Source organism: Chelmon rostratus, chromosome 7, assembly GCF_017976325.1.
Source record: "Chelmon rostratus isolate fCheRos1 chromosome 7, fCheRos1.pri, whole genome shotgun sequence".
NCBI classification, from domain to species: Eukaryota; Metazoa; Chordata; class Actinopteri; order Chaetodontiformes; family Chaetodontidae; genus Chelmon; species Chelmon rostratus.
The window spans coordinates 12,844,751-12,870,257 of record NC_055664.1 but is presented as its reverse complement, the minus strand read 5'-3'; the positions used below and the strand labels follow the sequence as shown (position 1 = coordinate 12,870,257).

Below are 25,507 nucleotides of genomic sequence, written 5' to 3'. Positions count from 1 at the left end.
ACAACTACTTCCCAGACATGAGCATGTGAATGTTCAGATTTAATAAGACATGAGTGCGTATGTTGAAAACTTTTAATGAATTAATTAAACCAAAAACAAACAAACAAAAAAAAAAATCTTAAAACTTTTTGGTACTAGCCTAAGATATTACAAACATCAGGTAGTATAACACATTTGAGTAACAAACAAAACAAAAAAAAAAAATGCCAAGAACCCATTGCAGAAAGCTCAAATCAATTGCGTGGTTGAAATAATCACAGCCTTGCAGATCATCCCTTTACAGACTCAAGAGCGGCTCACCGTGCTCCCACGCATAGTCGCATGCTCTCCTCTGAAGAGCAAATATACATTTTAAGAAAAACACAAATAAATTATCACAATAAGGTCTCGGATCATTTTATCTGTGGTGGTACATGGATTGTTAACGCTCTCCCACACAGCTACAACGGTTAGTTTCTGATTAATATGAACAACTTGGTCATATTACAATCTGCAGCGAAAAGCTTTGTTTAAAAGCTAACAAACGCAAGCCTTCAAAGTGTTCTTGCATTTCATAAAAACTTTTATCATCACCACAAGGTCTGAGCCAATCCTGACCAATGAACTCTCTGCAAAAAGAGGAACTTCATACAATCCATCATCTGTTTTTATACTCAATCAGAAAATTCTGTACAAAGGCGATGCGAATACAGGATATCTGTCCCTGCACCCTCCACACACCCACCCCCTTCATCTCTGTATGTCTCCACTGCTTTTACATGTGTGAATTTCTGGGATTGGATTCGATAAAGAGTCTGTCAGCTCATTTTGTTAGTGCTAGAAAACTGCAGAGGACACAGTGCCGTCTGTAAACTCCAGAGCCTGTGCCCGAAGAAAGCTCCATCTTTTCATGCCCCCAGTGACATTAGTAGGCCCACCCATCACTCTCCCCTCACCTGCTTCTGTTAGCATCCTCACCCACCAGAGGACACCAGCCATGGACCAATTACTCATGATTTGGCCTCAACTGGAGTAACAGATTGCACTCTGGACAACAAATAACCCACCAGACCTGTTCTCACTGTATTTTTAAACATTACAATGAAATCTCAATGAAATTTAGTCAAGTCAGGTTGGTTTACTGGTTCATGTTTAGGCTGTTGTGAGATATGGTTCTTGGTGCAGTGTGCCACCAGATTACTGTGGGATGTTTGATGCAGGACTTTAGTTTTTACAACCTTGTAAGTTATAATGACATCTTATCCTTAAGAGAAAACATATTCCCTTGTTTTTGGCTGCAATTTTGAAATTTTTTTGCTGTGCAAGGATTGAGAATAGGCAGTGTCATCCTAGGATGTTAAAGACACGTGAAGGGCAAACTTTTAAGCCATGTTGCATGTTTATCCAGCTAAATGGCTAAAATACTCGACCACTGCACTTGCACATATGGTACTGTGATCATTTAAATTCTTGCCTGCCAGAGATTACTCATTTCTCCTGTTCCAGTGGAAACTGTATCAAGTATATACACCAATAGCCAATGGTTTGTGACAAAATCCTACAGCTTTGTCCTAGGTGAATACACTGTACATTCTTCTATGCCTTTGGAGAACAGTTGGCCGTGTAGAGCTAGCTTTGCTTGCCTGAGTACACAGGCTTGGGGGGAAAAAAAAAACAAAAAAAAAACAAGATACTGAGACGGCTCTGAAAACCATTAAAAAAAGATAAGAGAGATCATCAAGAAGGATGAATGATGATTTTTCCACAGCTGGTTCTGACAACGCCTGTGATCCGCACATACAGAGGAGGCTTTGTTATTGTACATAAATATGAGATAACATCCCAGTGGCCCATCTACAGTAAACCATCTTCCATTTCTCATGATGACAGTTAGTCACTGACCCATAATTAAGGACATCAAATGACAGCCATGGGGTGCAATCCTACATCATCTCTGTCTTTGTAGCAGTTAGAGGCATAACTAAGAAGCACAAGGACCAAGATGCTTTAATAAAGGCTGGGCTGGAGGGTGAGGATGCAGAAGTGACAAAGAGAGAGCGGGATGGGAGGAACAATACGCGGGCCAGAGTTGCAGAATCAGGGAATGGCAAACTGGACCACCAGTTCTTCTTTAGCATCCACTTTGATTTGAGAGATTGCACTGTAAGCATAAGCTGCTATCTTGGACACCTGCAAATGAAAGAGGTAGACAGTAAAGAGTTTGTGTGGAGTGTGCACAAAAAAACCCCCCAAAAAACCTAAAATTTATAATTTCACTGAGTACTAGTCAAAAGGAAAGCATTAGATATCTCTAAGATCTATTTTAAGCTACAAATTTAATCACACACCCCTTCATACTGCAATACCACACAGCTACACCTGTTACATACTGCTTGCAAAAGAATATCTCTTTAATTTTAAATGCTGCCAATGAGCAAACAGCACACGCCAATGCATCTTCCATGTGTGCTAGTGTATGATTACCTGCTGAACATCTGAGTATGGCACCAGGTCACTTGCAAGCACTTGGTGGGGCTGGCTGGTGAGGGAGGGGAGCGTGAGGGCTTTCTTCTGTGGCAGACTGTTGCTCAACACAGCCAGCTTTGTACTGAAACAAAAAACCCACAAGCTTACTGGGGCCATCGCCCTGTCATTACCTAAGCTGCAGTTTACAGTTTAAGTTTAAAACACTGTTTGTCCTATACACATCACCTCGTCTCTTGTGTATTGTAGCCTAAACGTAGCTGCAGTGTTATTGCATCTGTAGTTTAAGGTAAAGTTTGTTGGAGGAGGTCTGTCCTGTTGCAATTTTTTAGTTGAATCACTTCCCCCATCACCTTCTTGAGTCGATGGGTTGGTGTAGAAATTTCAAACGTTATTTACAGCTTCAGTTTCTAACCTACATTGAGGCTGGCATCAACCACAGGTGTCACCACCAACTAGTACATGGTTTTAGACATATAGCTGGCACACTTTTTAACAGTGTTTAAGTCATCTGAACATCTCTTTCCCATAAGCGATAAGAAAGCACAAAAATGTAAAGTTTCATACAACATAAAATTAAACACAACATCTAATCAACTAAGAATGGTATTATAGGGTTTAGCAACTAAAACACCCATGCTATCTGTATAATTTATAGGCTACCTACATATATGACTCAGCTGGTTAATGATAACTATCATCAGATAAGTGCAAGACTGATTCACCTCATTTTAAAAGTCAACTCTTGTCCAAACAGAGACCCACACCCTTCCCTTGAGAAAACAAAACCGAAAATTGCAGAAGAGCAACAACTTTCCACAAAAAATATGACACAACCGCTCCCCCACTTACCTGTATTGCCGAGCTTTGTCCATGTATTCATGCTGCTCCATCATGACAGAGTCAGCTGCTGAGACATCAATGATGTTCCTGACAGAGAGGAAATAATGGCAGATATATTAAAAGGACCACATGAACACATGCTGAATCTGACTCATCTGTGGTTGCATGAAGAAGTGTCTTACTGTGCAGTCTTGGTGAGGATGGATGTAAGGAGAGCCTGTTCATCTGTCCGCGCTGAAGGGACACTGGTAGTGATCCAGTCGGTCCCATTTGGGGGTTTGCTGACAGGGTTTGGGTGGGGGATCAGCGGCTTACGTTCATCAGGGTCCTAAAACAGGTTGATTGGAACATAAATAAATGATACGTTTTTGGCTCACTGCAGTTTAACAAGTTATGTTACCACTGTGTAGGAAATCAATACAGCAGAAATACAGTAAGTACCAAAGAATGAGCCTTACCTATTATTTTTTTTAATTCAGCATAATAAAGCATGATAATTGAGACTAGGATTTGAAACAATGGAGTACTGTGTGACCCATTAAAAGTGGTTTCTCCACTGAATACCAACAATTCAAGTATTATGTTACAATACAACAATTAGATGCGGTGAGGAAACCTTGAGGTATCAGCTCAACAACCGCAGTGATGCATTTTTCAACAACACAACACTTATGGTAACACATATTGTTGCACTCCTTACAGGCCCTGCTCTAAGATCAGTTTTGCCAATCTTCCACACACAGTAAAACCTTAAAGGGAGCAAAAACATTTGATGCAACTCCCCGTAATCACCAAATTTAGCATCTGAACAGCTGACAAAACCAACATCAATCTGATCTGATCCTACACTAGTTACCTTGTTGACAGTAAAACTGGACTTCTAACTGAGTCACTAAAACTACTCAAGGTCACACTGACTTGACTACTTTACAAATAAGACAAAAGTTACATTTTCAGACCAATACATGTTTTTTAGGTACAACACAGAGAGGTTAGATATGTATGTCAACTGTATTTCTTGTGCTGCTGTTAAAACCAGAGTAGCTGCATATGAGAGAGGCTATTCCGCGTGAAGCAAGAACTGACTTGTTTCCGCAAACTAAAAATACTTCGGGATCTTGAGAATCATATGACATAAAACACATCAAAGACCATGGACCAGAATGTCAATCACTTCTGTCGTTGATGTGCATGTTTATGTCACAATTGAGTATTTAGTAATTTACTAGTAATTATGTTATTTACTGGTTTTCTTTAAAACATTTTAGGTTCAGGAAAAGATTTGAACTAGCCATAAATTATTCTGTCTCGCTAACCTGAAAAGCACCAGTAAATATGTTGCCATTAGTACACTCTTCTCCTATACGTGTTTATTTGCTTTGAAATCCGGACAGCTCTGTGGTCGTATTTCATCTTTGCTAACTTCACAACCTTCCTTGGGCAAGGCCTTTCCCGAAGGCTTTAGCTAGCAAGCTAAAGCTGCTTTTCAGGTGTCACTTTCACTTTAACTACTAAAAAACCGACCACTTAATAGCGTAGTCACACATTACTCAACTGCTTGTTACGTAAGAAATATAATCGATACATAAATTAATATCACTGACATTGTTTCTTAACAAAAAACATTGTATTTATCGGGACAGTTTTAGCCAGCTAGCAGCTAACTACCTGCTCTGTGGTCTCGTTCTCGCTGCTGTAACAGCAACCCATGACAGCGTCCAAGGGGCGAAGCTACACAACCCCAGCTTCCCTGTTGTCCGTCAGAAACGAGTCGTGTTTATCTTCTCCAACTAACATTAAACTTCTCTCCTGTGTGGTTTTACTTTAGCTTCATCTAAAGGTAGGAGGCTACTGTCAACAGCAGCTCCTCGGACGAGCTATCACATGACAGAGGCTCTAGTGCAACAACACAACGACTACTTCCGGTATTTGAGCACGGGTTTGAGAGGCAGCTGTGGCCTTCGTCACGTGACGGGGGGATTTTCAAACGTGGTGTTTGTCATGACAAACAACAACAAATAAAGTATAAGCAAGAACATAAACATGCCTTATTAAAATTAAATACCAGGTTAAAAACTGCCACTTGTGGAAAAGGAAATACATATAAAATACTTGACTTACTCTGAAAAGTAGTCAGCTACAGTTGTTTGTGTGACATGCAGTAATAACACTCTGCACTTTTATCAAGCACAGAGCCATTCCACCTGCACAAGTAGTGTTTTCAAATCAAATTTAGTGAGATTTAAACATTGTCGAGTTGTCTTAATTCAAAGGACAACTATTGAGCAAAATCCAACAGACAGCAGGAGGAGAAGGGAGCAGGACGAGGCATGTTTCTCCCTGGAAAAAGATGAAAGAGTCTCTGACACCCTCTGGCTGAGTATGATGACAGAGAACCACACACACTGCTTCTCCGACACACTACAGTTTTAATACAACAAAATACAGGCAGTTAATATTTTTCAAAGCTCTTCATACACCCAATCACACGGCAGCCTATTCACACTGTTTTTACAAGAAATACTTTACATGCTAAAAATGTTCAGTTTCTTGCAAACACATGCAAACTTTATAGGCAAGTGTACTGTCTATTTTACATATGTTTACAGCTATTTAAATATTTACTGCATTACTTTTAATCTGTGTATTCTGCAATAAATATCCAAAGTGAGAAAAGGGTTCATATACCCACAAGCATAACCATGTTTTTGTTGCAGAATTTCTGACTTGGTTTGAAAAATGGTTTGACATACTGTGTAAAATGGGATTAATTAGACCTGATAGTTAAAACAAAAGAAATAGAAACAAGAAAAAAAGAGTAAATGACTGCTTCAAATGTGTGCAAACACCTGGATTCTGGTTCTGCACAACTATTCAGGGGACAGAGACGCGTGATCCTCAAGATTACACAAGTAGCATTAAGAACAAATGTTCAATTTATGCAGAAGTCACTATTTGTAAATTATGTTATGTTAATTGTATGAATGGCAAACTACCGACACAAACAGTCCGCTCCCGCTGGCACTGTGAAAGGTGGAGGCAGACAGCAGTCTGATGGGGTGGGATGATGACTGGGAGGCGCCTGCCCTCTCATTAACCCCCCGTTTCCTCCACACCTCTTTGTTTACACCTACAGGCCGGTCAAGTCCAGGCAGAAGTGCTGCAGCTTCGTAGACTTCACTTTGTTCTTGCTGGAACAAAAACAGCAATGTTTGTTTCTGCGCTCAGCTTCATTTTGCTCTTAGGAGCTTCTCGTGCTTCTGACACCGTGGTTCCTGCCCAGCTCGGCCCACCGTCGCTCAGGTTCCGTTCCTCGGTCCGCTCGGTGTGCAAACCCATCCCGAGCACTCTGTCCCTGTGCCACGGGATCGGCTACAGGCACATGCGGGTCCCCAACTTGCTCGGCCACGACACGCTGAAGGAGGCCCAGCAGCAGTCGGCGGCATGGCTGCCCCTCATCTCCAAGCTGTGCCACCGGGACACCAAGAAGTTCCTGTGCTCGCTGTTCGCTCCGGTGTGTCTTCCGGAGCTCAGCGGGCCGGTCAGCCCCTGCGGGAGCCTGTGTGAGGCCGTGCGGGACGGCTGCGTGCCCGTGATGAGCGCGTTCGGATTCCCCTGGCCGGAGATGTTCAACTGCACCCGCTTCCCGCGCGGGACCGAACTCTGTATCCCGGCAACCGGAGAGCACGAGGTGCGGACGGCGGAGGAGGTCAGGCGCGAGGAGGCGTTGAAAGGTCAGTGGACGGGTTATTTAATTTGCACTCCTCACTACCTGAGAAAAATGATGGCAGACTTGCTGCGAACTGTCAGCTACACACTCTCCTTTTCAATCAACAGCATTTTAATTGTGACACTCTTGAGAACATGTTTCATATATATGTGTATGTTTGGGCCTGTTGTATATTCTATCTATGTAACTATTATTGTAGCCTAGGTATAACTTGCATTACCTTCTGCAGTATGGCCCATGAAGCCACAACAGGCCTACTACCTCAATTAGATTCTTCAAGTGCACTACACCACTATTATTACCCCTGCACACATATTTTTGTATAATGCACAAATTAGATGCAACAGGTATCAGCATGCCACTCTCAACACTAGCTTGGCACAAACATTTCAGTATCAGCGCTTATTTCTGCTAATAATCAAGTCAAAATGAGAAATATGTGTTTGAATTCATTTGGAAGGGGTTTTGGAAAAACACATTTTGTAATTCTCTAATAGCAATATTGGTATCGGCTCAGCGGTTCATAATCAGTCAGGCCGTAGCACAAATCATGTATGTATATGACCTAAGGTTTTGTGATGTATTGTAGCTTTTGAAAGAGATTTTATTATTTTGTTACATTTGATTTTAAAACATTTCATCTATTTCCTAACTCTTTGGCCTGTTTTTTGTGCTGCTGTAACAACTAAATGAAGTTTTATTTTATCCAATCTAACCTTAAAGTGGTTTGCACACCATTAAACAACGGCCGTGCCACCTTTCTGAGTTTTTTTTACACCCCATCTGAATACATTTAATCCACTCTCTTGTCCGTCCCCCAGGAAGTGTTATCTGTGATGCTTGCAGTCTGGCTGCTGAAGGAGAGACTGACATCCAGGAAAACTTCTGCCACAGTTCATATGGTGAGAACAAACTGATTTAGATAATGTAGGTTACAAAATACATCTTTTTTTCTTTTGAGAATGGAACATGTTAGCATAAATGTCTGCATTAATATACAATGGAGAGGTTGTTTTACAGCGTGTCTGAAATGACACCTGAAAGAGTATTCTTTCTGTCTCTGTTGCAGCATTTAAAATGCGCCTGGGCAGTGTGTCAACGGTGGGAGGGGACCGTCAGCTGGTGCCTACGGCCCGCAGCCGCATCCTGAGGTGGGCAGGGGGAGGTGCAGAGAGGGCAGAAGGGGTCGGAGGCGCAATGGCCCACAGTGCTTTGTGGCTGCATGAGGGAGGCACCTGTACTTGTCCTGGCTTAGACTCTGCAGAGACAAATGAAGACAAGGGATTAGAGGATGAACCGATGGATAAGAAACAAGAAAAGGACAGGGGAAAGGAGGGGAATGGGGCCCGGGGTGGATGGTACCTGGCCCTGGCTCAGGCTGAAGAGGGAAGACTGGTGCTGACTCGACTCGTGAGGTGGACCAGGGGTGACAAAGAGCTGAAGAAGTTCATCAGAGTCCTGCTTAAACAGTCTTGTCCAGATCTGTAGACAGGGAGTTATCAGGCATTGTGGTCCTGCCCCATGGACAATGCTTTGTGGCCAATGCAGTGTGTAACTGCAACTTCACAGAGTTACCAAAAATGAGTAAGGAATAGATGTTCAGCTAAAAATTGGTTCCCAAATAACACTGAATAAATCACTCGAGTGCAGATTCTTAGATACTATGTAAATGAACCAGTACCTAAAGATTAGTTCATGTGTAAATCTGCATACTGGCCACTTTCTTGATAATTTGTTCCTGATTAACTCTGAATAACCAATCAAGTCTTCCTTACTAAGTACACATTATTTTATGTACCATATTATTAGTCCATGAATAACAAAAGATAGAGCTACAAATTAGCCAATAATTCTGGAAATCTCACACAAACAGTGATGGTGATCTTTATTCTAAAAGTTACTGCACATACAAAGGTTGATATAACTCCAACTAGGGCAATATTTGTGTGTGTTTTTTGTACTTTTGTGTACATTTGTGTATATAGAGGAGACAAAATGTAACCCTTTATTCAATGTCAAGGTGTTGAGTAGTTTTAGTCGTGGTTTCAGGGGTGATCTCATCACATATTTGGGATGAAGCAGTGTAACTGTTGTTATTTCTGTAATGATAAAATATTTTCTTTCATATACATTAAGCATGCACCATAAATATAATAGACCAAGAACATTATACACATGTTAGGATGCTATAATCTCATATTACATCAAGCCACATCTGCAGAGAAGCACTGAAACAAAAGAAAGGGACTGCACATAGAACATTTATGTCCTATTGTTGCATTTTATGACATTTATTTGTACAACAACAACACGATTCTACTGTAGGTTTTTAAATGCTTGTTTTTATTAAATAAGCTTTGATAAACACGTGTTTTATATTGTGTTGAGTTACATGTGGGAATATTACATAAATTAGCTTTTTTGTGTGTGCTTTTCTTGATCTCTCCATCATGACTCTGCAAAGAGAGAAATTTGATTCCACGCAGACACACACCTGTTGATGTTAGCCTGATATATCACATGTCAGTTTCACACTGCCTCTCTCTTTCTCACTGTTTCTGCTACTATTCACAGTGTCGATCTTATTCTAAACATCTGGACAAGAAGCGATCTGTGTGTCTGATCAAAATGACATCTGATGTTTAAGAGCAACAGAGCTATGTATGTTACTGTCAGTGTTTGTTATTTGGAAATAATTACAGGACATATACTGTCATGCACGTGATGCATAAATTATTCATACCCCCAGGTCTCTTCTCTTACACACACACACACACACACCTCCATCTTTCGGCACTCGTCTCAGCTGCCACAATCTTCTCTGCGATCATCGGTGCTGCTGCTTTCTCCAAACTTCTGAGAAAACAGGTGAGTATGTCTGTTTCATGGGACAGGAAGACAGACTTTATTTTGCTGCAAACGTTTTGTTAAAGCACCTGCTGTGTGTGTGTGGTGCAGAAAGCCTGTGGGGTCTACAGTTACCGGAGAAACATCTAGAGAGGCTCAACACTTTCCCCACATCCATAACAGGACTAAAGCAGAAGATGATCTCATGTTGCATAACTCAAAACTAGGAGGGTTTGTCTCAAAACGTGTGTGAAATTTTGTTATCTCAGGTAAAGATTATTCCATTATTAAAATTGTTGCTACTGTTTTCGACTCATAATGACAATGTTTTGCATTCCCAAATGTACCTTACCATGATGTATACTTCTTTGCATTAATTAGAGACCTTTGGTCAGTTATGTGTGATCTTTCTGTATTTTTTCCATGATGAATTCAGGGTTTTGACCATTTAACATATGGAACATTATAAGAGCACCTGTAGCTGCAGAGCCTCAATACTACAGAAAGTTACATTCATGAATAACTGCATGTGAGAACGGTGAATTTGCCTATTTAAATGTCGATAAGATGTGATGATCGACAATGGAGTTTAGCTGAAATGTCAAACAATCTTACTGCAGTGGACTACGAATATGGAGTATTAATATGATAATACAGTATGCGACTGATAATTAGATGAACTGGCTCGAGTATCAGGAGGAATTGGATGAAAAGTCTTGCAGCACTAATGAAAGGTTGAAAAAAGGGTTTGAGACTAAATACTGAGGATCTTACTGCACCTGGCGGTCTCAATAACAGAAGGCAAGAATAGCAGTGTGATAATGGCATCCCACTTTTGATATACCAAGTTGATATAAATAACACTTCACCTCTTTTGTTATTGTGACTTATGAATCTACTTGTGTGTGTTTTTCTTTCGACAGGCTAAAATGGTGTCTCCTGCCATCGCTCTGGCCTTCCTTCCCCTCCTGCTGACACTGATAATCAGGTACCGCTACTACTTTGTGCTGTTCTATCGGGCAGTCCTGGTCAGGACATGGAAGGACTGTGTTACTGGTCTGAGCCGGGAGGAGCGTGCGTACCAGTATGTTCTCACTCATGCCACCCCTGGAGACGCTGACAGCATCCTGGAGGCCTTCGATGTCTGGTGTAGCAAGGTGGAGTACATCAGCAACATTGGGCCTAAAAAAGGTGAGGATGGAATTAACTTTAAGCAACAACTGATCTCCTCATGAGCATGATTCTTACATGTTTGACCCTTCTGGCTGTAGGAAAGATCCTGGACCGGCTACTGATGGAGCAGAGCCCTCTGACAGTGCTGGAGCTGGGTGCCCACTGCGGGTACAGCACAGTGCGGATCGCCCGGGCTCTGCCCCTGGGCGCCAGGCTCTACAGCATCGAGATGGACCAGAGGAATGCTGCCATTGCTGAGAAAATCATCCGCCTGGCAGGGTTTGATGATGACACGGTGAGAGAGCAGACATATTTAACCTATGTACAACATTTTACTGTATATCCAAATGCACTCCATGCACTATAGGCCTTTTGATAAAAGCCACAAATGACCTACCTACTGGCCATCAGCATTATTTGTTTTTACGTAGATCCAGGACAGTTGTGTTAAATGTATTGAATATGAAGAGTGTTATAACTTTAAATAATCCACGCTGCCTGTTCTCCAGGTGGAGCTCATCGTGAATCCATCTGATGAGGTGATCCCTCGGCTGCGGTCTGACTACGGTTTGGAAAGGTTGGATTTTGTCTTCATGGACCACTGGAAAAAATGCTATGCCCCTGATCTGCAGGTGACGATAATAAATTATTAGAAAGTACATCCACATATGCATTAAATATTTTTTTTGTAGTTTATTGTCCTGTCTGTTAGATGGTTGGAAATAAAAAATAATATGAGCATGTAAACTGGCCTATGCCTTCAGTTCTGTGATATGGCCTTTGTGTGTTACAGATGCTGGAGGGCTCTGGTCTGCTGGGAAAAGGGTCAATGATCGTGGCCGACAATGTGCTGTTCCCAGGGGCTCCAAAGTTCCTCAGATACATCCGTAAGAGTGGCCTGTATGAGTGGAAGGTCCACCGGGCCACGCTGGAGTACAGCAAAGGCATCAGGGACGGGATGGCTGAGCTGGTGTACCAGGGAATCAAGTAGATCACGCAGACTGGGATATCACACACAAGTGGCAGGGGATGGCTTGACGATGTTCATGTTCATTGAGATAGAAAAGATAAGTGTGAATGTAAAAGGTTGCAGTCACCTGAAAACTGGCATCTCAGTATCTAGGTTTTCAGAGATGCATTATATCTACCTGCCCTCTCCTGTAAAAAAAATAAATAAAAAAAAAGGGGGGGGGGGGGGGGGGTTATCAGGAAAAGAATCATGTACCAATTTAGTAACCCCATGTGCACAGCACCAGTCACTATAGCGGAATAACATCCACCTTTTTATTCCTGCAGGGGATCTTTGTTACTTGTCACCACCCCTGTTATTGTCTTCTGTCGAAGTAATAAAAGCAAAGACAACCAAAACAGTAAATTCATTAACATGGTTTAGGTTTAGAATAAATGTCTTCTATGTACAGGTTTAATAATGAACTGTTGTACCTGTTAAAATCTCTCCTGATACGAAATGTTGGCCTCTCACTACCATGTTACAGTTTTCATTTATAAGAAATTAAAATGTATAAAAACTGAAAAACATGATTTCATCAAAATAATTTAATTTAATACAAACAGTCAAGGCTTTAGTTCATTTCAGTACAAATAAGCAAAGCCTTGCCAAACAACCCTTTCAGATAAACATGGATGGACAGTGCGTGTGTTCATATTTCAGTTCCATTATTCAATGGTTGCTTTTGTCTTTGATACAGCTAAAGAGCACTTCATTGCATTTCAACAAAAAGCGATGCACTGTGTAAACACAAAACCTTTTTACAAGCTTCTGTAAAAATTCTGATAGCTGTAACAAAAGATTAACAGCATATACAATGCTGCTATGAAACAGAACTGAATTACATGGTGGTTGTACTTCATAAGTAACAAATTATTTAGCTGACTGGAGTGTTGTTTGCCTCAGTCAGCAGTCTAGAGAAGTGGCACATGACTGATCATATGACAAAGTCAAAGTTTAAATGACCCATCACTGTACTGATGCCTACTGCTGCCACTGTGTGGGTGTGTGCCCCACTGGTCATAAAACGGTAGGAGCATAGTAGGAGTGTGTGTGTGTATTTGACAGGTTCACACATTGCCACTAAAAGAAAAGACAAGCATATGTGTGCAGGAATTCAAACATACATCCGAACCAGTATTTAAACATGAGAGTGTTTGCCAGGTAGCAACACTCAAATTGTGCTGGTTTTACCCAACCTCCCTCTGAAGGACATCAGGTTTTGTTTTCCAAAAAATTAAAATCTGTGTCCCAGACTGAAGGGGCAACAGTCAATGGGGAGTGGAAATCCAGGGCCGGACAGTTTGATGGAGACCAACATTCTCTTTTGTCTTAAATCATCCATTGGTCTTGGTCTTGATCTGGTCCCTCCATGTCCACCTGACAGAAAGAGACAGATAAAGAGTAAAGAGTAGGACTTCTCTGTTTGGAAGAAAGGAAAGAATTTTTAGGGTATTTTAGATATCTAGTAACTATGCCCTCAGTTAGAAAATGTAACTTAACAAATGAATTCCTTCCTTCTCTTAACAACATTCAGCCATGTGCTTGGTCAGGTTAATGACACTGTGGCAAATGTTACTCTGTGATTGGTCTCAGTCATTTAGCGCACTGCTGTGCCATCAGGGCAAAGATTTTCTACAAATCAGACATTGAAGCACCTCATGGATCTCGCCATCATCCGGTGACTCGTTGTAGTCATTCATCTCATCCATGTCCTGCATGTCCTCTTCATCTTCAGAGTCTTCCTCGCTGTCCTCCTCGTCCTCGTCATCCTCCTCTTCTTCCTCTTCATATCCCGCCTGCGTCACAGTAAAGGGAAATTGCATTAAATGAATGAAATATCTAACCATTGTATGTGTCACATTGCGGCATGATGAAACTCAGCCTAAAAAGTGTGTGTTGATTGTATTACCTCAAAAATAGGTTTCCCAATGGGCATCAGGTTGTTGTCTTTCTCAGCAATGCTCTGCAGCTGAGGCAGAGACAGAGCGCAGATATTAAACAACGAACACGAAAAGAGTAATAAGGAGACCGTGTTTCTGCAGAGGCGTTTACCCAGGTTTGGTGCTGCTGCTCCTGCTGGTGCAGCTCGGTCTCGTCCACACAAGGTCGGTCCAAGTTGAACCACAGTGACTCCGTTATCCGGGGGAAGAGCGAGGGAAATAGCGTGGACATGTCTGACGGGACAAAAACAAATACAATGGCAGACAGCAAGCCTGTGTGTAGACTGAAAGGGGGTATGTGCAGGTTTTACACAAAAAATAAAGCGCTAAAGCCCGGGTTTTCATGAAAGAAATGGAGCCATAATATGTATGTTGGAACTACGCAAACACAGGACTGGTGGAGGAGCACGCTACGTGAACGTTACACCGTTAAAATACGATTTAAAGTCCTCTGTTTCTCTGACATACAAACCAAAACAAAATGTCACCACCGCGAACCTTCAAGGTAAAAATATCGTACAATAATATGAACGTTTAGACGTCACCCATAGAGATATTATGCCGTTAGTGTACCTTTTCAATTTAGCATTCAGCATTCAAAATTTTCAAAACAAATTTAACCGGAAGCTGCTGGTGTTCACCTGTGGAAATTTCCGGAGTCGTCTTGAGACACCTCACAAAGGTTCCGCTTAGATGGCAGCAGTCCAGCCAGGAAAGTGAATATAATAAATATTGTGATATTGATGAATTTCCTCGCCTAGATACCGATAAATATCTGAATCAACAGCGAGGGACACCTGATGAGAACCATACAAAATGACTATTCTAACATTTTATCGTATTTTAATATTATAATATTTCAATATTATAATGTGTCATTTGTGAAACTCACTCTTGTACTTTAAAGAGATATGATCATATGCTGCATTGCCCCATCAACAATTATATTATATATGTCCTATACTCTTTTTTTACACAGAGTATAGAGAATGCAGTCGGTGCCTTTTGTTTCCCAAAGACAAAAACAATCAGCAATAAAGTTACTTAAATACCGTATGTAATTTTGAAATATTTGAGTATTGCGTCATCTCCTCTTAATATAAAACCAAATTTAATCAAATAAATACTTTATCAATCATTTCACTCCTTTTCGTGCAAAGGAGGTTGAACTCTTTGGCCTGTCCCTCCCTTTGATATTTTTACAATAGCAGGACTTCTAACTTATAAATGTAGGCGACATGCTCAGAATTTCACATTCAAATACTGTGATCTTATTCATTAATTAATATTTAGAAAAAAAATAGCAGTGTCCCCCATGTTCACATCAACCCAGTTATCCATTGAAAAATAATGGAATTTCCCAAAGACAGAAGTTAGGAAAAGTTAACAAACAAAAATAAAAACAAAAAAGGTGTTGTCCGACAAACCTCTATCCATCCATCCATTGTCTTCCGCTTATCCGGGGACGGGTCGGCAGCAGTATCCCTAAGCAGTGATGACCAGACTTCCCTCTCCCCAAATACTTCCTCCAGCTCTTCCGGGAGGACCCCGAGGCGTTCCCAGGCCAGCCGAGTGACATAGTCCCTCCAGTGTGTCCTGGGTCTTCCCCGGGGCCTCTTCCTGGTGGGGCATGCCCGGAACACCCTCCCAGGAAGGCGTCCAGGAGGTATCCGATAAAGATGCCCGAGCCACCTCAGCTGGCTCCTCTCGACGTGGAGGAGCAGCTGCTCTACTCTGAGCTCCTCCTGAGTGACGGAGCTCCTCACCCTATCTCTAAAGGAGCGCCCTGCGGAAGAAACTCATTTCAGCCGCTTGTATCTGAGATCTCGTTCTTTCGGTCATGACCCAAAGTTCATGACCATAGGTGAGGGTAGGAACGTAGATTGACTGGTAAATCGAGAGCTTTGCCTTTCAGCTCAACTCCTTCTTCACCACGACGGACCGGTACAACGACCGCATTACTGCAGCCGCTGCACCGATCCGCCTGTCAATCTCATGCTCCATCCTTCCCTCACTCGTGAACAAGACCCCAAGATACTTGAACTCCTCCACTTGAGGCAGGAGCTCTCCTCCAACCCAGAGGGGGCGAGCCACCCTTTTCCGGTCGAGAACCATGGCCTCGACTTGGAGGTGCTGATTCTCATCCCAGCCGCTTTGCTCTCAGCTGCAAACCGCTCCAACACATGCTGGAAGTCCTGGTTCGAAGAAACCAACAGGACAACATCATCGGTAAAAAGCAGAGATGAGATCCTGTGGTCCCCAAAGCAGACTCCCTCTGGCACTTGGCTGCGCCTAGAAATTCTGTCCATAAAAATAATGAACAGAACCGGTGACAAAGGGCAGCCCTGCTTGTCCAACATGCACTGGGAACAGGTCTGACTTACTGTCGGCAATGCAAACCAAGTTCCTGCTCCGGTCATACAGAGACCGAACAGCCCGCAGTAGAGGGCCCTTGACTCCATACTCCCGAAGCACCTCCTACAGAATGCCACGAGGGACACGGTCGAATGCCTTCTCCAAGTCCACAAAACACATGTTGACTGGTTGGGCAAACACCCACGAACCCTCGAGCACCCTGCAGAGGGTGTAGAGCTGGTCCAGTGTTCCACGACCAGGACGAAAACCGCATTGTTCCTCCTGAATCCGAGGTTCAACTACCGGCCGAATTCTCCTCTCCAGTACCCTGGAATAGACTTTACCAGGGAGTCCGACAAACCTATGTATAGAAATTCAAAACCTTTATTTTCATTTGTCAGGTTCAAACAACCTAAAACATCATTAAACACAAAGAGAGAAGACACAGAGTTAGAGTTTTTACTCGCGAGGAGAACGGACAGAGACATATACTGTTACAATCTCCAATCCGCTCTGAATACGAACCGCCGAACCCTCTCTTTTTATTTCCTTAGGCTGCCCTGGTTACATGACGATGAGCATGACTTAAAGGAAAGGGGAAATGGGTCAGCTCATCGTGGCTACTATCATGCCCTCATAAGGTATCAAGCTATTAATCATGTTCTTATAAGGTATCAAAACATTAATCATGTTCTTATAAGGTATCAAAACATCTGCTCTTAATAAACTATATGTGTATGTGTTATTTATGCAGTCTTCATTGTCAGACGGAGGTTGTTCCTCTTCTTGGCACACGGTACTGAAACCAGACGTGTGTTCAAGCGCACAGCACAAAACAGCTGAAAACAGTAAGCACAACAGCCTGCATACTATCACACACATATACAACTTTCAACTGAAACGGTAAGTAAATGTAAAATTACTTCTGTGTGCAGTATAACCAAATGTAAGATCACTTCTATGCACAATTATTCCAACATCATTACTCATCAATGCAATCAAACAGTATTGTAGAAAAGGCCCTGAAGTTATAAGTTAGGCTCATTAAGTAACGTTCCCCTGTTGTTTCCTGTCTAATACGGCTATGTTTCCGTTAATTCAGTGCCACTAATTCTATTGGGTGACAGCAGTGTGCTCCATTGGCTCAATCGAGTGAGAGACTGCAGTCGTGTGTTTCACTATAAGTCATCTGTGCGTGAATAAAACGAGTGAGTACTTATCTGCTGCATTACTTTTATTACTGTACTTCTTGTTTTCATACATCTATAGTTAATTTCTGTTCGCCAATGTAGATGATACTTTGGAGTTCAACTGCTCGCCATGTGATAACCACGCTAATTACATCCGGTTTCATGCACGCTAGTTTGATATAAACTCGGCTCGCCTGACTCAGCGCGTCAGATCGTAACATGTCATGTCGACTTCAAAGCAAGTTCATACAATCATTACCTGTTGTTAGTACTGTTAAGGGTTTTTTTTGGTTGAGTTAAAATACGAAGAGTATTGTTACCTGTACCGCTATTGACACCTTGCAAACTCCGTAACAGGATATAGCATGCAGGGTTTTCATAATAAAAGCAGCCAGCCTGTTCGTCAGTGGGAGAATGTAACACGGACCATGAATAACAGGAAGTGTTATGTCGACATTAGCGCTAACTTAACACTGTGTTAATATGTACAAATTCCATGCAATGACTGTTTGGGAATACTGTGTGAATGTAGATGGAGATAAATGTAATTGTAAGCATTTGATTACTCTTCGGTTTACAGTTGTTGGAGTGTGAGAGACATGTAGTGCAAATGTCTCACATCTGCAGTTAAATTTTTAGTTCAGCAGATTAATAATTTTATGGCTCCTACCTCTAGACGCTCTTAAGGCAGAACTGATGTCTGCCAGGCTATTGTTTTGCACGTGATTTATTTAAAAAAAAAAAAGGCACCTCATTAAGATAGTACTGAAAAAGAGAACAGAAGAAAGAGTGACAGAATAATTGAAGGTTATCAAGTTTCTAAAGGTCTATAAATGTTTTGAAATTAAGAGTTGTGAATACAAGACATACATAAGTGCATTTATTTATTGTATATTATTTTCTCCTTTGCATCATTTCTCAAGGATTGGTTCCATGAATAAAGCCCTGTGCTTTAACCATGATCTCGTGCCTCATCGCGTCTATTAGTGGAAGACGCTACATGTAGTCATATTTGCATCACTCCTGATTTTGTTTATAATATTCCTGCATATAGGTGAAACTAATATATACACGTTATCCTTCACTCTGGTGTATTTTGTTAATATCTCCTTATAGAAACCGCAGTCAGACAAAAACACAGCTGTTATTGTCCCGTCTATGTGTCTGCACAGTGAAGAATTAAACAGCATATCAGTCATCTCTCAGATCCTCATTTCATACTCTGGAGAATTTGTCCTTAAGTGGTGTTCCACACTGGGATGGACATAGTGACAAACACTGACCCCTGTCTATGTGTCTTCACCTTAAAATTTAATGATCTATTCCATGGGCATTTGTGTTTTGTCCCAATGAGGAAGGTGAGTCCCCACAATGAGTGTGTGAACAGATTTTTGTCCAACAACATGAGTAATACACGTCCACATTTACACATATAATTGGCCACCGCTTCTTGTAATGTTTAAAGTTTGAGTTGAATCAGACCAACAACACCGATGCAGCAGAAACCTACAAGTATCTTAACTACCACCTTTTGACCCTTGTTATTGCCTTGAAAGGTCACAATGCCAGTTCACACAAGATGTCCATGGTGTGTGCGTGTGTGTTTGCGTGTGTGTGTGTGTGTGTGTGTTTGTGAGATAGAGCAGGGTAGACCTTGAGATAAAACAAACCTTCCTCACAGTAAGACGTAATAAAACAGATTATCACATACACACTGCCTCTTTCTCGTCCCTTCTCTTTATCTCAAACACTCTCTCTCACACACACACACACACACACACACAGAGCAGACTTTGGACTTTGGAGACATATTAATTAAGAGTATGGCAAGTTGTCGCAGTTTACTTGCATTAGGAGGAACGTTATTTAAGTCACACTCCACTCACACACTCATACACACACATTGAGTGAGTAGAGATACTGATTTTTCTTCAGGAAGGACTAACAAGGAACGTCACAAGGTAAAGTGACTCTGTCCATCATGTTTTGTAGAAACCTAATTGGTTTTTCAAAGAGTTGCCACATATAGTAGGTGTTATTTTTCCTTAATCATGTGTTTAGTTTGTAGTAAAAGATTCTATTTCTTTCTAAAGAAAGAAGAGACTGTCCACCAGCTGTTTCTGTATACATTTACATGCACACATCTTTTCTAGTTTCCTTCCATTGTGCTTTTCTTTTTAGGTTACAGGTTCAGCAGCACACGTGTGGATATAGTTTATTTGTAACAGTGTCTTCGCCGTTATTACCACATTTTTGACAATTTCAATCATTTGTCACAAGTTAGCAAGTCACTTGCTGTATTAGGTTTTACAGTTTTATATGTGATTCTAAAAATGTGAGAATGGGAAAACAAATGTGTGGAATTGTTAAGCAGACACAGTTTTCCTTTAAATTGAAATAGCAAATGTAACACATCTCTGTGACTCTCATGTCCAAATTGCCACATTCTTCATGTGAAGACTGTCATCAGTTTGAGTTGTTTATTTCTGCCAGATTGTACCGTGTGTTGTGTTGCTGATTGTAACTTTCATTAAGAATGATGAACTGGCCAACCTGTTGTAACCTCCATGAAACCACAGGCCTCTACGCATTCTGGATGAGATTACCAGTTATTTTAATATCAACAGCTCTATTTCCAGTAAAACAGCCCAACACAATTTTACAGTGGAAACTGCAAAAGCAGAAAGCACAGACTCAGATTTTTGTGTGTGGCTTTGTAAGTATGGAAGTCATATTGGGAAGGATCAAAAGACACAGCATAGATTATGTCTATAGTCTAGATCAGGCATGTCAAACTGATCCCATAAAGCGCCATGTGGCTGCAGGTTTTCATTCCAACCAAGGAGGAGCACACCAGGCTGGAATCAATCAATCAGCTGATCTCAGTCTTCAGCTGATAACTAAGTGATCCCTTGATGTTGATTGGTTGGCTTGGTGTGCTCGTCCTTGGTTGGAATGAAAACCTGCAGCCATACGGCCCTTTATGGAATCAGTTTGACACGCCTGGTCTAGATAGTATAAAAGTGACTGAGGTGAACAAATGTGTGTGTGTCTACAGGGCATCCCCATGACAAGGACGTAACCTTTAACCTTGGTACTGTATTTTGGTTGTCTTATTAAGTACTTTCCATTGATATATGTTAATGCCTTCCTGCTGCAGAGCCATGTGGGCTGTCCTGGTCTTGCTGCTAGCCCTCTCCAGTGGCGCTCTGTCCCTGGACCTCCTCAATATGTGTATGGATGCCAAGCACCACAAAGCTGAGCCTGGCCCTGAGGGACAACTTTACAATCAGGTGATGAACTCAAATGTCCCCCAGACAATGCTTCTTTTCTCGTCTAAAGTTGCTGATCCAGAGACAGGGCTGAAACAAAAATGTGTTCGGCTTAACAGCATAAAGTGACCCCTCTCGCCTCTTCCTCTTTCCCAGTGTGCTCCGTGGCGTGACAATGCATGTTGCACGGCCAACACCAGTGAAGAAGCCCATGCTGATAACTCCTACCTCTACAATTTCAACTGGGATCACTGTGGTGCCATGAGCGAAGAGTGCAGGAAACATTTCATCCAGGACACTTGCTTCTACGAGTGCTCACCTCACCTGGGACCCTGGATACAAACAGTGTGTATTATGCATTTGTGCTCTCATTCTCTCCTGTATGTATGCACTTACAACACTAGATGGCAGCATCAGAAGTTGAAAGGACGACTAAGAGATCTTACCAAATCCCCATACCAGTATAGTTTGTTGCCATTAATCCATGTCATTATAGCAATAAAAAGATAACAGGCTGAGTTGACATTTTACAGACTTTATAATGTGTTTGATTTATGGAGACCTTTATAACTCACCTGACAGATCACCTAAAAGACTCACAGTGTATTGTATCTTCAAGGTCAAGGAGTTCAATTCTAGAAATGTATTGCTTGTGTTCTGAAATCATTGATCAAACAAACGAGTTAACTGTGAGTGTGGGTGTGTGTGCGTGTGTGTAGGTGGATCAGAGCTGGCGTAAGGAGCGTGTCTTGGATGTGCCTTTGTGTCAAGAGGACTGCCATAGTTGGTGGGAAGACTGCAAGAATGAATACACCTGCAAGAGTGACTGGCACTTTGGATGGGACTGGAGCTCGGGTAAGAACGAAAACACACACACACAAGCACATATACATGCACATGTAGACCGGTGGGTTCATACGGACTTGCTCACATTTTTTTGTAACCACAGAAAACAAATTCACACCTTTGCACACACAACCCACACATGACTATATTCACACAAAATGTAGTAATTACTGCATCTTATACTTGAAAAATAGTTGTGACTGCGATTTGGGACTCTTTCTAATCCTCTGCTCCCCTACAGGTATAAACAAATGCCCTGCAGGCAGCAAGTGCAGAAAGTGGACCGAAGTTTACCCCACACCCAAGTCCATGTGTGAGCAAATCTGGTCCAATTCCTACATTTATACCACCGACACCAGATCCTCAGGCCGCTGCATGCAGCACTGGTTCAATGGGTCAAACCCCAACAAGAAGGTAGCTGAGTACTACCTTAACAATGCACAGCAACACCAGAGCTTTGCCTTGACGATGCTATTTTCCCTGGCTTTCACATCTTTCTCTGTCATGACGTACTAAAATAATGTCTGTAACCTGTCCTGTATCACCTCGGAGGTACCAATAAAACTGAATTTAAATGCTGTCATGTTTCTGGTGCTTTCCTGTGGTCTTTTGAGTCACTGAGACTCCCAATTGATGGCAAGACCCCTTTAATTTGCATCCTACCGAACAAAGATATGATCTCTGCAAATTGTCCATGTGGGCACAGACATGGATTGTCAGCTCTCCTTTTTGGGAATATGCAGTACACTGTATTTTCCGTCAAGACAAAAACAGCAAAACTTGAAGAAAATACAGGAGCAACACACAAAAAACAAGATGATAGTTTAACTATTGAAATGTGAAAGTGTCCAAAATCAAGGCAGCACAGCAGCTTTGTGTCTAGGAAAGTTTAGTAGATTTGAAAATCTGTGTGGGTAAAAAAACAAAAAACAAAACAAGAATAGTAATAGAACAAAAATAAACTTGTGCATCTGGACAGGGCATGAAGGGACGTGTCACATATTGCATTGCTGCACAGCTCTGGGATCACATTTCTCTGCGCAAACTATGGATAAGTTTAATAACCCCTTCATAACCTCAACCACCAGTGATGAAACAGGAAAACTGACCCAGGATCTGCGCTGAGGCAAAATGCTTCTCTATACTGGGCCCCAGTGATCACACCATCACATGACCACTCTGGGCCAGCTAGTGGTTAGTGGGCTCCACTGCTTGGTAATTATGGAGTTCCAGTCCCCTGAGTGTGTGTGTGTGACAGTGAGGAAGAAAAGGACAGAGGGAAAGAGGGAGGGAGAGCAAGGGTGTGTTAATGTCTTTTACTCCCTCTGTGTTTAAGGGTGTTTTTGTGTCACTCAATATCTGTGCATGTTTGTGTGTGTGCATGTGTGACTGTGAGGGGCATGTGTTTACAGATGTGTGTGTGTCGATGCCACATCTGAATATGTTCAGGTCTTTAAATAAATCTTGTGATTGGTTAGGTAATGTGCCCCCAGAGGACCTCAGCTGATCAGAGATAAATCTGAGATGTATATTTAGTGCACTATGCACTTTAATAATCAAGGCCTGAGATAACTGATCTAGCAATTTAAAAAGACATAACTGATGCAGTCAACAGTATCTTAAAATGCTGAGAAAGCAGTCCTACCGCCTGACAGAGATCAGACATATCAAAGTGCTGCTTCTTTTCTGAGGCTGATAATAATATCTTTCCTGTTGATACCGCTGCATAATTTAGCATTGTAAGTTCAGCTGTGACCAGCAGGCCAGTCTTTCTTGTCACTTTTCTCTGCATGAACTATATGCATGAAGCTCCTATACAAAGAGATGTGTGGCCTTGGATAGGACTGTCCCAGTGCAGACGTTTGGTAATACTGGAGCAATACTCAAGCCATTATTCAGACATGAGCAGATATTCTGTTAAGACCTCAAATAATGCTAAATCTGGGTTTGAATAAGAGAAGACGTTTCAACAAACACCATCAGTTTGTCATAACCTGTCCTCAATTCACACAATGCAGTTCCCACTTAACTCTAGTATGAGATCTACAGATGCTGACTGCAAATGTTCCTTATAACAAGTGTAGTTCATACGCTAAAAGAGCAGTGCAATAATGCTGAGCTGCCATTGTAGGATTTGGGTTTGTCAGGGCAAAAATATTGTGCCTTTACTGATTTAACATTCAAGTTTATAGCTATTTTGGGATGATGGATGCTGGCTGATAGCATCCATGATAGTTCACTTTCAAAATACTTAGATAACATTTAGCACATTCATAATATTTTAATATATCAAATATCATGAAGAAAGTAATTATCTTCTTAATATTTACAAGTTAGACCCCAATCCCCCCACCCCCAAAAACAAACAAACAAAAATCACATAACATTACATGATAAAAGTTATGGTAACATGATGACTGTATATGTAGCTATAGGTATACAGCTGAGTCTTACTGGAAAAGGACAGCTGAGCCTTAAAAAGTAAAGCAAGACAAATAAAAGTTGAGCCAAGTTGTAAAGCTGGGCCTGAAAATCTGATTCTGAGATGTCCATAGTGTGGCCTCAACACAGTGGCCTAAAGCAACCCTGCCATGGCTACTGAGTCATATAGGAAGACAAATAGGTTGTGTGCTGTATAATTAACAACGTGGCTTGTTTTCTGACCTCACCCTCAGGCCCAAATTTACAAAATCTGAAGATTAGCAAAATTATCTATCCAATGTTCATCCATCTAAATATTTGGTTTTGGGGTTTTGTGAGCCTCACTGTGCTTTTGGCTTGGTTATAGACAATTATAGTGAGATGCAAAAGGAAAAAATGTGCAAAATTCGTTATTTTCAAGTTGAATTGCTGACAAAGTAGTTTCGTTATGATGTGACATCCTGCAGCACACTTTTACGGTCCCTGCATGCAGACACATTGTTAAGCCGCATACTTTTACAGTCTTTCACTGTCAACTCACACACGCAGACACACACACAGGCATACACAGTGTGATGCCATAGCCAGAAATAGCTTTGGGATGGCTGCTGTCCATGTGGCTATTAATACTCAGCTTTTCTGAGGTCATTGGCAACGTACACGACCCTGCCCAACTCTCACCCTCTCTCTCCCTCACTTTAACTCTACCTCTCTCTTGCTTTGTATGTGTGCGTGTGTGAGTGTGTGTGTGCATATATGTGTATCCATACCACTTTTTAGGAGTCAGACTTTTTGGGCAAGTTGAGAAAAAAAATAATGGCTGAAGTCACAATAATGTGCAATGATCTCTAAATGTCGGGTTGGCAGATTCCTGTGTTTTGCCAGTCTGACCCCTAGGTGGACTGCTACACCTTGTGTGTGTGCGTGTGTGTGTGTGTGTGTGTGTGTGTGTGTGTGTGTGTGTGTGTGTGTGTGTGTGTGTGTGTGTGTGTGTGTGTGTGTGGTCTGGAAAAGAAAATGATTGCATAACTGGGTTGGAGCTTGTGTTGAGAATTTATTGCAGCCTAGCCTCCGCAGTGGCTGCAGGTCACACTGATATTCAAAGAGAGAGCCCTCTGGCATTAGCGAAGGCTTTGCCCATGTAGGCTACAACTTAGAGCCATGACAGAAGAGTTGAGAGGAAAATCAAGAATGATTCCTTTTTGAAAAGTTGTACATTTTGAAGAGAGGGATATTGGTGGCTGCAATATCTTTTAGTTCACATGAGTAGCTTTTTAATGAGTGAAAAGTGGCTTTAATTTGCAAGAAAATCTTCAGTTTATTCTAAATGCTGTAAGACGACTTAAAGCTATAAAATCACAGAAACTTGAGGCCATGCCAAGCAGGCCCACAGGATATAGTATTGGTTGGTACTT

The 25,507-nt window shown here is 41.7% G+C and overlaps 5 protein-coding genes across 7 annotated transcripts; 3 read left to right on the top strand and 2 right to left on the bottom strand.

Annotated features, from left to right (window-relative positions):
* Positions 1-58: 58 nt before the first annotated feature.
* lamtor1 (late endosomal/lysosomal adaptor, MAPK and MTOR activator 1) lies at positions 59-5,200 on the bottom strand. Its single transcript, XM_041940959.1, has 5 exons — positions 4,975-5,200; positions 3,489-3,634; positions 3,316-3,393; positions 2,464-2,587; positions 59-2,169 (listed from the first exon to the last, which is right to left on the bottom strand). Exons 1-5 carry the CDS (start codon positions 5,014-5,016, stop codon positions 2,077-2,079), a joined length of 483 nt encoding a protein of 160 aa, XP_041796893.1. The 5' UTR covers positions 5,017-5,200; the 3' UTR covers positions 59-2,076.
* A 1,252-nt stretch (positions 5,201-6,452) lies between these two features.
* sfrp2l (secreted frizzled-related protein 2 like) lies at positions 6,453-9,356 on the top strand. The gene is made up of 3 exons (XM_041941263.1): positions 6,453-7,040; positions 7,858-7,938; positions 8,106-9,356. Exons 1-3 carry the CDS (start codon positions 6,515-6,517, stop codon positions 8,522-8,524), a joined length of 1,026 nt encoding a protein of 341 aa, XP_041797197.1. The 5' UTR covers positions 6,453-6,514; the 3' UTR covers positions 8,525-9,356.
* A 1,456-nt stretch (positions 9,357-10,812) lies between these two features.
* tomt (transmembrane O-methyltransferase) lies at positions 10,813-12,047 on the top strand. Its single transcript, XM_041941382.1, has 4 exons — positions 10,813-11,074; positions 11,155-11,351; positions 11,566-11,688; positions 11,850-12,047. The coding sequence occupies exons 1-4, from the start codon at positions 10,813-10,815 to the stop codon at positions 12,045-12,047; spliced, it is 780 nt and encodes a 259-aa protein (XP_041797316.1).
* Positions 12,048-12,598: 551 nt separating this feature from the next.
* anapc15 (anaphase promoting complex subunit 15) lies at positions 12,599-14,670 on the bottom strand. 2 transcript variants are annotated; one of them, XM_041940684.1, is made up of 5 exons: positions 14,582-14,670; positions 14,121-14,242; positions 13,978-14,037; positions 13,724-13,864; positions 12,599-13,445 (listed from the first exon to the last, which is right to left on the bottom strand). In XM_041940684.1, the coding sequence occupies exons 2-5, from the start codon at positions 14,238-14,240 to the stop codon at positions 13,398-13,400; spliced, it is 369 nt and encodes a 122-aa protein (XP_041796618.1). In that variant the 5' UTR covers positions 14,241-14,242; positions 14,582-14,670; the 3' UTR covers positions 12,599-13,397. The 2 variants fall into 2 exon arrangements, with proteins under 2 accessions (XP_041796618.1, XP_041796619.1); XM_041940685.1 differs by lacking the exon at positions 14,582-14,670 and having other exon boundaries at positions 14,121-14,564.
* Positions 14,671-17,169: 2,499 nt separating this feature from the next.
* Positions 17,170-22,240, top strand: folr (folate receptor). Of its 2 annotated transcripts, XM_041941311.1 has the most exons (6): positions 17,170-17,266; positions 17,466-17,571; positions 20,714-20,846; positions 20,982-21,170; positions 21,545-21,680; positions 21,913-22,240. In XM_041941311.1, exons 3-6 carry the CDS (start codon positions 20,718-20,720, stop codon positions 22,185-22,187), a joined length of 729 nt encoding a protein of 242 aa, XP_041797245.1. In that variant the 5' UTR covers positions 17,170-17,266; positions 17,466-17,571; positions 20,714-20,717; the 3' UTR covers positions 22,188-22,240. The 2 variants fall into 2 exon arrangements, with proteins under 2 accessions (XP_041797245.1, XP_041797246.1); XM_041941312.1 differs by lacking the exon at positions 17,466-17,571 and having other exon boundaries at positions 17,242-17,266.
* The last annotated feature ends 3,267 nt before the right edge of the window (positions 22,241-25,507 follow it).

Excerpts from the sequence above, each read along its gene's own strand:
- sfrp2l (XM_041941263.1), top strand. The coding sequence starts at position 6,515 with ATGTTTGTTTCTGCGCTCAGCTTCATTTTGCTCTTAGGAGCTTCTCGT. Across the intron at positions 7,041-7,857 it reads GCGCGAGGAGGCGTTGAAAG|GAAGTGTTATCTGTGATGCT; the intron begins GTCAGTGGACGG and ends TCCGTCCCCCAG. Across the intron at positions 7,939-8,105 it reads CTTCTGCCACAGTTCATATG|CATTTAAAATGCGCCTGGGC; the intron begins GTGAGAACAAAC and ends TCTCTGTTGCAG.
- folr (XM_041941311.1), top strand. The coding sequence starts at position 20,718 with ATGTGGGCTGTCCTGGTCTTGCTGCTAGCCCTCTCCAGTGGCGCTCTG. Across the intron at positions 20,847-20,981 it reads AGGGACAACTTTACAATCAG|TGTGCTCCGTGGCGTGACAA; the intron begins GTGATGAACTCA and ends CCTCTTTCCCAG. Across the intron at positions 21,681-21,912 it reads TGGATGGGACTGGAGCTCGG|GTATAAACAAATGCCCTGCA; the intron begins GTAAGAACGAAA and ends GCTCCCCTACAG.
- anapc15 (XM_041940684.1), bottom strand. The coding sequence starts at position 14,240 with ATGTCCACGCTATTTCCCTCGCTCTTCCCCCGGATAACGGAGTCACTG. Across the intron at positions 13,865-13,977 it reads TTGGGAAACCTATTTTTGAG|GCGGGATATGAAGAGGAAGA; the intron begins GTAATACAATCA and ends ACTGTGACGCAG. Across the intron at positions 13,446-13,723 it reads ATGATGGCGAGATCCATGAG|GTGGACATGGAGGGACCAGA; the intron begins GTGCTTCAATGT and ends TCTTTCTGTCAG.
- tomt (XM_041941382.1), top strand. The coding sequence starts at position 10,813 with ATGGTGTCTCCTGCCATCGCTCTGGCCTTCCTTCCCCTCCTGCTGACA. Across the intron at positions 11,075-11,154 it reads CAACATTGGGCCTAAAAAAG|GAAAGATCCTGGACCGGCTA; the intron begins GTGAGGATGGAA and ends TTCTGGCTGTAG. Across the intron at positions 11,352-11,565 it reads CAGGGTTTGATGATGACACG|GTGGAGCTCATCGTGAATCC; the intron begins GTGAGAGAGCAG and ends CCTGTTCTCCAG.
- lamtor1 (XM_041940959.1), bottom strand. The coding sequence starts at position 5,016 with ATGGGTTGCTGTTACAGCAGCGAGAACGAGACCACAGAGCAG. Across the intron at positions 3,635-4,974 it reads AGAACGAGACCACAGAGCAG|GACCCTGATGAACGTAAGCC; the intron begins GTAGTTAGCTGC and ends AACCTGTTTTAG. Across the intron at positions 2,588-3,315 it reads GACAAAGCTCGGCAATACAG|TACAAAGCTGGCTGTGTTGA; the intron begins GTAAGTGGGGGA and ends TTTTTGTTTCAG.